The sequence below is a fragment of the Nerophis ophidion genome, linkage group LG03 (assembly GCF_033978795.1).
Source record: "Nerophis ophidion isolate RoL-2023_Sa linkage group LG03, RoL_Noph_v1.0, whole genome shotgun sequence".
NCBI classification, from domain to species: domain Eukaryota; kingdom Metazoa; phylum Chordata; class Actinopteri; order Syngnathiformes; family Syngnathidae; genus Nerophis; species Nerophis ophidion.
In genome coordinates, this window is record NC_084613.1 from 12700193 (window position 1) to 12710780 (window position 10588).

Here is a 10588-nt window from a genome sequence, read left to right on the forward strand (position 1 = left end):
CAGTAGTACAGTGATATAAACAGACTAATGTATTGTTTCAGTGTAATCAAACAGTGTGTAAGTTAGCAAGACAACACAGTAATATAATGATATCACAAACAGACTAATGTATTGTTTCAGTCTAATGAAACAGTGTGAAAGTTAACAAGGCAACACAGTAGTACAGTGATATCATAAACAGACTAATGTATTGTTTCAGTGTAATCAAACAGTGTGTAAGTTAGCAAGACAACACAGTAATATAATGATATCACAAACAGACTAATGTATTGTTACAGTCTAATGAAACAGTTTGAAAGTTAACAAGGCAACACAGTAAAATAATGATATCATAAACAGACTAATGTACTGTTACAGTCTAATGAAACAGTTTGAAAGTTAAGAAGGCAACACAGTAGTACAGTGATTTCATAAACAGACGTATGTATTGTTACAGTCTAAGAAAACGTTGAAAGTTAGCAAGACAACACAGTAATATAATGATATCATAAACAGACTAATGTATTGTTACAGTCTAAGAAAACTGTGAAAGTTAGCAAGACAACACAGTAATATAATGATATCATAAACAGACTAATGTATTGTTACAGTCTAATGAAACAGTGTGAAAGTTAAGAAGGCAACACTGGTTCAATATCACAAACAGACGTATGTATTGTTACAGTCTAAGAAAACTGTGAAAGTTAACAAGGCAACACAGTAATATAATGATATCATAAACAGACTAATGTATTGTTACCGTCTAATGAAACAGTGTGAAAGTTAAGAAGGCAACACAGTAGTTCAATATCACAAACAGACGCAAGTATTGTTACAGTCTAAGAAAACTGTGAAAGTTAACAAGGCAACACAGTAATATAATAATATCATAAACACACTAATGTATTGTTACAGTCTAATGAAACAGTTTGAAAGTTAAAAGGCAACCCTGTAGTATAATGATATCATAAACAGACTGATGTATTGTTACAGTCTAAGGAAACTGTGAGATTTAACAAAGCAATACAGTAGTACAATGATATCCTAATCAGACTAATGTATTGTTTCGTCACCAAAAAAATGACTGAATTAATTCACTGCAAAGGCTTCAAATTGGACTGGATTTTTCCAGGACACGCCGACAAATGCACGCGTAGGCAGGAAGTGAAGATGACAGATACAAAGTCAGTATGCGCTCGTTTAATCGGCCTAATTCGATATCTACACAGTCTGTAGTGACAATAAGCGTTGAGGGTCACATTATCGTTATCTTCATCCAAACTAACCCGCTGGGCATCCAGTTATTTTTCATCTTTCTGTGCATTTTTTCAATTGAAATCAGTATGAATTAAGCCCGCCTGGTTCAGCCCGTTCTTTGCATGAGTCAGGACCCAGCCCACAGACTTCACAAAAGCATTTATGATTGCTACGATGGATTTTTTTTTTTTTTACAGCTTGAATAAAGAACTCCAGTCAATAAACACTAAAAAAACAAATAAATAATGCATTTCCGTACACAATATTGACGTCCTGATGTCACCTCCGCCTTATCTCTGGGCAGCTGCTGACACCGCTGGCCGGGAGTTATGACTCTTACATAATCGGATCAGCACCAGAACGCTTTCCCTTAACCACAGAGTTCAGATCACATCTCGTCTCATTCGGTCTCCTCTTACACGGTCTGCAAGAGCGACCTGATGTTAATCACGGAAGGAGAAGAGGGCCTAACAAAAGTCCGGTTCTTGGACAAGGCGAGAGGGGATGGACTTGGACGACCGGTTCGGGACAACACCGATGGAAGGCCAAAAAAAAAATGGGCGGCTTGTTGCACAATGTCATGGAAACTTTAAAAGAATTCCTTCAGACCCCCACGAGTGCCATGGCAACAATGTGACAGCACACTCCTCTCCTCTCCTGCGCTCCCTGCAGATTTTGTCAAATCGTTACCCTGCTTCTTCAAGGCCACACTGGGGTCTAATGGAAGGATGTGACTTACATATCTGTGAGTGGGAGCAGTTTGTTACTTATTGCATTTTTACTTCAGGGAGCAATACTGACCATCGTCTGTAATCTCAAACATTACGTGCGTTCACAGCCACACCTAACATGATGAAAAGTAAAAAATAAAAATAATAAAGATAAGATAAAATAACTACATTAGTATTTGGCCACCTGCCTTGACTCACATATGAACTTGAAGTGCCATCCTATTCCTAACCCATAGGGTTTCAATATGATGTGGGTCCACCTTTTGCAGCTATTACAGCTTCAACTCTTCTGGGAAGGCTGTCCACAAGGTTGCGGAGTGGATTTTTAGGAATTTTCCTCCATTCTTCCAAAGGCGCATTGGTGATGTTGGTGGAGAAAGCCTGGCTCTCAGTCTCCGTTCTAATTCGTCCCAAAGGTGTTCCATCAGGTTCAGGTCAGGACTCTGTGCAGGCCAGTCAAGTTCATTCAAACCAGACTCTGTCAGCCATGTCTTTATGAACCTTGATTTGTGCACTAATGCACAGTAATGTTGGAAGAGGAAAGGGGTTCGCTTCAAACTGTTCCCACAAGGTTGGGAGCATGGAATTGTCCAAAATGTTTTGGTATCCTGGAGCATTCAGAATCAGAAGAGTTTTATTGCCATTGTTTGAGAACAGGTTCACAAACTAGGAATTTTACTTGGTGTAATCGTGCAACATGAAACACATATAACACAGAATAGAATAACATGAGCCGTAACTGAGCTATCAGATCTTGCTATTGTTCATGTGTCTGATGGCCGAGGGGAAAAACTGTCCAGGTGGCGGAGGTGTGGGTCTGGATGGACCGTAGTCTCCTGTCTGAGAGGAGAGGGGAGACTAGTTTGTGTCCAGGGTGAGAAGAGTCTTCAAAGTTCCTTTCACTGGAACCAAGGGGGCCAAGCCCAACTCCTGAAAAACTACCCATACCATAATTCCTCCTCCATCAAATTTCACACTCAGCATAATTCAATCCGAATTGTACCGTTCTCCTGACAACCTCCAAACTCAGACTTGTCCATCAGCTTGCCAGAGAAGGCATCTCCACTGCTCTAGAGTCCAGTGGCGACCTGCTTTACACCACTGAATCCGACGCTTTGCATTGGACTTGGTGATGTGTGTCTTAGATGCAGCTGCTCGGCCATGGAAACCCATTCCATGAAGCTCTCTGCGCAGTGTATGTGGGCTAATTAGAAGGTCACATGAAGTTTGGAGATTTGTAGCGACTGACTGTGCAAAAAAGTGGGCTACATCTTTGCACTATGCGCTTCAGCATCCCCTGACCCCTATCCGTCAGTTTACGTGGCCAGCCACTTGGTGGCTGAGTTGCTGTTGTTCCCAAACTCTTCCATTTTCTCATAATAAAGCCAACGGTTGACTTTGGAATATTCAGGAGCGAGGAAATTTCACAACTGGATTTGTTGCACAGGTGGCATCCTATTGACAGTTCCACGCTGGAAATCACTGACAGCGGCCCATTCTTTCACAAATGTTTGTAGAAACAGTCTCTCGGTTTTATACACCTGTGGCCGGGCCAAGTGATTAGGACAACCTGATTCTCGTAATTTGGAGGGGCGGCTAAAAACCTTTGGCAATATAGTGTATCAACAACCCCTGGCTTAAACTATAGAGTCACCAAACTTGGAAGATGTTTGTTCAGTTATTTCATGTTGTAGAAAAAGCATGACACAAAACTTTTGTCACTTCAAATGTGAAAGTGAAGTATATTTATATAGCGCTTTTTCTCAAGTGACTCAAAGCGCTTTCCATAGTGAAACCCAATATCTAAGTTACATTCAAACCAGTGTGGGTGACACTGGAAGCAGGTGGGTAAAGTGTCTTGCCCAAGGACACAACGGCAGTGACTAGTTAGGCAGAAGCGGGAATCGAACCTGCAACCCTCAAGTTGCTGGCACGACCAGTCTACCAACTGAGCTAAACTGTCAATTTTCTGCCTTTAAAGAAACACTTCGAGAAATCAATATAAATTGTGGTAGTCAGTAACAATGTCATTGTTTCTTTAATCAAGCAGAGTGCAACAATTCAGAGGGTATATGACGCAGTGTTGGCGCTAGGAATTTTTAAAATGGGGTCACAGGGACCCCATCAAGTCATAAAAATGGGGTCCCATGGTAAATTTTTTGTCAAAGAGAACTATGATTATTTTATGGCAAACACACAAAATATGGAAAGTCTTCCGCAAATAATATTTTTCAAAGTGGAATATTTGATGTGAAGTAATCGGAGCCTTGGATAGATTAGTAATTCATAAAAACATTGATTTTGATTCAATTAGAGATGTCCGATATTATCAGCCAATAAATTATCGGTATCGGTTTCAAAATTATCGGTATCGGTTTCAAAAAGTGAAATGTATTACTTTTGAAAACGCCGCTGTGTAAACGGACGTAGAGAGAAGAACAGAGCGCCAATAAAGCTTAAGTGCACTACCTTTGCGTGCCAGCCCAGTCACATAATATCTACGGCTTTTCACACACACACACACACGTGAATGCAACGCATACTTGGTCAACTTTAAACACAGTTACAAATATGCGCCACACTGTGAACCCACACCAAAACAAGAATGACAAAACACATTTCGGGAGAACATCCGCACCGTAACACAACAGAACAAAAAAACGGAAGCCCTTGCAGCACTTACTCTTCCGGGACACTACACTATACACCCCCGCTTTGGGGTGGAGGAGTCTAACACCGAGCCTATCTCCATCCTAGAAAGATGTCAATCCAGCGGTTGATAAAAGTTAAGTTTCCATGGACTCACATAGACTAAAACAAGTCATTTACTGGAGACATGGCACAGGATGACGTTAAAAATATTGACTTTACACTGACTTTAGTGTTTACACTGAAGTCTTTCTTTTGACGGTAAATGGGTTGTACCATATTTTTCGGACTATAAGTCGCAGTTTTTTTTCATAGTTTGGCCAGGGGTGCGACTTATACTCAGGAGCCACTTATGTGTGAAATTCTTAACACATTACCATATTATTTAGCTCATTCACGTAAGAGACTAGACGTATAAGATTTAATGGGATTTATCGATTATGAGTGACAGATTGTTTGGTAAACGTATAGCATGTTCTATAAGTTATAGTTATTTGAATGACTCTTACCATAATATGTTACGTTAACATACCAGGCACCTTCTCAGTTGGTTATTTATGCGTCATATAACGTACACTTATTCAGCCTGTTGTTCACTATTCTTTATTTTAAATTGCCTTTCAAATGTCTATTCTTGGTGTTGGGTTTTATCTAAAAAATTTCCCCCAAACGTCCGACTTATTCTACAGTGCGACTTATACATGTTTTTTTCCTTCCTTAGTATGCATTTTCGGCAGGTGCGACTTATACTCCTAAAAATAAGGTACTTGTATAGCGCTTTTCTACCTTTTTAAGAAATTCCAAGCGCTTTGACACTATTACCACATTCACCTATTCACACACACATTCACACACTGATGGCGGGAGCTGCCATGCAAAAGTAGGTAAAAGAGTCCGAATGCAAACTAAGTCATTGATAAAACTTTCGGCGAATCAAAATACAAGAAATTGTACCGGAAAGTTAATCACTTTGAAGACGACCGATAAAAACGCAATAAAACGGGGATGGAATTTTGACCAAGCAAATATAAACAAAACAAAGCACAGTCGGAAAGTGATAAGCATTTAAAAAAAAAAAAAAAAAGTTTTGACTCAGAGAAAAATTAAAATCTGCGTCCCAGGGACACAAAAAGTGCGTTAAAGGGGAACATTATCACCAGACCTGTGTAAGCGTCAATATATACCTTGATGGTGCAGAAAAAAGACCATATATTTTTTTAAACGATTTCCGAACTCTAAATGGGTGAATTTTGGCGAATTAAACGCCTTTCTGTTTATTGCTCTGGTGGCGATGACGTCAGAACGTGACGTCACCGAGGTAATACTGCCGCCATTTTCATTTTCTACACATTACACACACGGGTCTCAGCTCTGTTATTTTCCGTTTTTTCGACTATTTTTTGGAACCTTGAAAACATCATGCCTCGTCGGTGTGTTGTCGGAGGTTGTAACAACACTAACAGGGAGGGATTCAAGTTGCACCACTGGCCCGAAGATGCGAAAGTGTCTGCTGCCAGGCCCCCATTGAATGTACCAAAGTGTCTTCACATTTGACAGGCGATGACAGACATTGCACAGAGATGTATGGATAACCTGCAGATGCATTTGCAACCATAAAGTCAACGAAATCACAAAGGTGAGTTTGTTGATGTTGACTTATGTGCTAATCAGATATATTTGATCACGGCGTGACTGCCAGCTAATCGATGCTAACATGCTACGCTAATCGATGCTAACATGCTATTTACCGGCAATGACAGACATGGCACAGAGATGTATGGATAACCTGCAGATGCATTTGCAATGATAAAGTCAACAAAATCACAAAGGTGAGTTTGTTGATGTTGACTTATGTGCTAATCAGATATATTTGATCACGGCGTGACTGCCAGCTAATCGATGCTAACATGCTACGCTAATCGATGCTAACATGCTATTTACCGGCAATGACAGACATGGCACAGAGATGTATGGATAACCTGCAGATGCATTTGCAATGATAAAGTCAACAAAATCACAAAGGTGAGTTTTGTTGATGTTGACTTATGTGCTAATCAGACATATTTGGTTGCGGTGTGACTGCCAGCTAATCGATGCTAACATGCTATTTACCGGCGGTGCTAAAGCAGACATGGCACAGAGATGTATAGATAACCTGCAGATGCATTTGCAACTATATTACGTTTCCTTCCACCCACATTTAATGCGAAAAAAACACTTACCAATCGACGGATTTAAGTTGATCCATTATCACAAAATACGAAAGTCCTGATCGTTTGGTCCGCACATTTAGCGATGCTAACGCAGCTATTCGGCCATGCTATGGCTATGAATAGCGTCAATAGCTATTCGCTCAATAGCTTCGGTTTCTTCTTCAATACTTTCATACTCCAACCATCTGTTTCAATACATGCGTAATCTGTTGAATCGCTTAAGCCGCTGAAATCCAAGTCTGAATCCGAGCTAATGTCGCTATATCTTGCCGTGGTATTCCCAGTGTTTGTTTACATTGGCAGCACTGTGTGACGTCACAGGAAAATGGATAGTGGTTTCGAAAATAGCGAAACTAAGGCACTTTGAAGCTTTATTTAGGGATATTCCGGGACCGGTAAAATTTTGAAAAAAATTTCAAAAAATACAACAAGCCACTGGGAACTGATTTTTATTGTTTTTAACCCTTTTGAAATTGTGATAATGTTCCCCTTTAACACCAAAAGTGTGATGGAATCACAATTGCTAAAGTATATTTCCCAAACTAGTCATTAATTTGCAGTTAAAAAGGAGTGTTCACACCTTAGAGCAGTGGTTCTCAAATGGGGGTACTTGAAAGTATGCCAAGGGGTATGTGAGATTTTTTTTTAAAAATTCTAAAAATAGCAACAATTCAACATTTATAAATATATTTATTGAATAATACTTCATCAAAGTATGAATGTAAGTTCATTAACTGTGAAAAGAAATGCAACATTGCAAAATTCAGTGTTGACAGCTAGATTTTTTGTGGACATGTTCCATAAATATTGATGTTGAAAATAAATTTTTTTGTGATGTAATGTTTAAAATTAAGTTCATGAATCCAGATGGATCTCTATTACAATCCCCAAAGATGGCACTTTAAGTTGATGATTACTTCTATGTGTAGAAATCTTTATTTATAATTGAATCACTTGTTTATTTTTCTAGTTTTTAGTTATTTTTATATATTTTTTTCCCAAATAGTTCAAGAAAGAGGGCTTCACGGTGGCAGAGGGGTTAGTGCGTCTGCCTCACAATACGAAGTTCCTGCAGTCTTGGGTTCAAATCCAGGCTCGGGATCTTTTTGTGTGGAGTTTGCATGTTCTCCCCGTGAATGCGTGGGTTCCCTCCGGGTACTCCGGCTTCCTCCCACTTCCAAAGACATGCACCTGGGGATAGGTTGATTGGCAACACTAAAATTGGCCCTAGTGTTTGAATATGAGTGTGAAAGTTGTCTGTCTATCTGTGTTGGCCCTGCGATGAGGTGGCGACTTGTCCAGGGTGTACCCCGCCTTCCGCCCGATTGTAGCTGAGATAGGCGCCAGCGCCCCCCGCGACCCCAAAAGGGAATAAGCGGTAGAAAATGGATGGATGGATAGTTCAAGAAAGACCACTGCAAATGAACAATATTTTGCACTGTTATACAATTTAATAAATCAGAGACTGATGACATAGTGCTGTATTTTACTTCCTTATTTCTTTTTTTCAACCAAAAATGCTTTGCTCTGATTAGGGGGTACTTGAATTAAAAAAATGTTCACAGGGGGTACATCACTGAAAACAGATTGAGAACCACTGCCTTAGAGAGCTGTTGCATCAGGTGGATTGACATGAATCGTAGTTCTAACCTCCTCCATCAACGGAAAGGATATTTGGAGATGACGACATTATTTTTCAAAAGGATAATGCGTCTTGCCAGAAAGCAAAAGCTGTAAAAACTTTTCTTAAACAAAGACACCTAAGGTCAATGTCATGACCTGCAAATAGTCCGGAAGATCGCAATCCAATTGACAATCTGTGGTGGAAATTTCAAGGCAATGGTCTGTGACAAGACTCCAAACAGCAATCAGAGAAAGTTGGAGCAAGACTGACGAAGATAAGCCCAGGCCTCGGAGACAGCAAGCTGTCATAAAAGCCAGAGGTGGTGCAACGAAGCACTAGTGATGTGTTTGAGTTTTTTTTGTTTGTTTTTCATGATTCCATATCTTTGATTGCATAAATGTGTCACTTTGCTTAATCTAAATATAAAACTGTTACTACTACAACAACTACCACAACTTAGATTCTTGTTCATTTCAGTGTTTCTTAAAGACCGTTTTAGACCAGTTGATCTGCCGTTTCATTTATTTTCTGCTCTGCCCCCCTCTCCCTAGTGTGGGGGGTGGGGGGGTGGGGGGGGGGGCACAGGTTCGGTGGCCACGGATTAAGCGCTGCCTGTCCAATTTCTAGACTAGAGTTTTTGGTCATGTCTGTTATCTGATTTTTGTTGCAACATTTTTTGTTAGATCCACTATAGACTGGACTCCTACTATTATGTTAGATCCACTATGGACTGGACTTTCACAATATTATGCTAGATCCACTATGGAATGGACTTTCACTGTGATGTTAGATCCACTATTGACTGGACTCTCACTATTATGTTAGATCCACTATGGAATGGATTTTCACTGTTATGTTAGATCCACTATTGACTGGACTCTCACTATTATGTTAGATCCACTATGGACTGGACACTCACTATTATGTTAGATCCACTATGGACTGGACTCTCACAATATTATGCTAGATCCACTATGGAATGGACTCTCACTATTATGTTAGATCCACTATGGACTGGACTCCTACTATTATGTTAGATCCACTATGGACTGGACTTTCACAATATTATGCTAGATCCACTATGGAATGGACTTTCACTGTTATGTTAGATCCACTATTGACTGGACTCTCACTATTATGTTAGATCCACTATGGATTGGAAACTCACTATTATGTTAGATCCACTATGGACTGGACTCTCACAATATTATGCTAAATCCACGATGGACTGGACTCTCACTATTATGTTAGATCCACTATGGACTGGACTCCCACTATTATGTTGGATCCACTATGGACTGGACCCTCACAATATTATGCTAGATCCACTATGGACTGGACTCTCACTGTTATGTTAGATCCACTATGAACTGGACACTCACTATTATGTTAGATCCACTATGGACTAGACTCTTACTATTATGTTAATTCCACTATGGACTGGACTCTCACAACATTATGCTAAATCCACTCGACGTCCATTGCACCGGTCGCCCTAGGGGGGTCCCCACATCTGAGGTTCTCTCCAAGGTTTCTCATTGTCCCATTGGGTTGAGTTTTCCATCTCCCCTAATGTGGGATCTGAACCGAGGATGTCGTTGTGTCTTGTGCAGCCCTTTGAAACACTTGTAATTTAGGGCTATAGAAATAAACATTGATTGATTGAATGAATGATAGACAGAAAGTTGACATTTGAAATGACAAGAGTTTTTTGTCATGTCGGTTATCTGCTTTTTTTCCAGCAAAACTTTAACAACTGAATGAACATCCTCCAAGTTTGGTGATTTCCCATTTTTTTGCCAGGGGTTGTACATTTGCCCATTCAACTCTTTCATAAATTTATATTCTGAATGGCTTCAAGCGTTACCATTTGTTTGGTAAAAAATAGCTGAATTTGCATTTTACACATTTCCGGAAGAAACCGGCGGTGAAACTGCCGTGAGTCTTTCCTCAAAACTCATGACGGACTTCGCTAATGGGGATTTGCAGGAAACGGTGCCCGTCTTTTATCGGGACTTTCACTGACTTTGGAACTTACTGTTGTCCTTCAGACCGTTCTCCTCGACGGTCATCTGCTCGGCCAGCTCCGACAGCGACTCGTCGATGGTGTGGCTTCCTCGTAACGTCTGAGAGAG

The 10588-nt window shown here is 40.2% G+C and overlaps 1 protein-coding gene across 2 annotated transcripts in view; it reads right to left on the bottom strand.

Moving 5' to 3' along the window:
* The window catches only part of LOC133549129 (cyclin-dependent kinase 17), a 113796-nt gene that overhangs the window by 50888 nt on the left and 52320 nt on the right, over positions 1 to 10588 (bottom strand). For both annotated transcript variants that reach the window (XM_061894272.1, XM_061894273.1), the window contains one exon: positions 10492 to 10588. This exon is cut by the window's right edge and continues 52 nt beyond it. In XM_061894272.1, the coding sequence (XP_061750256.1) occupies positions 10492 to 10588 (97 nt within the window). The remainder of the gene's footprint in view (positions 1 to 10491) is intronic.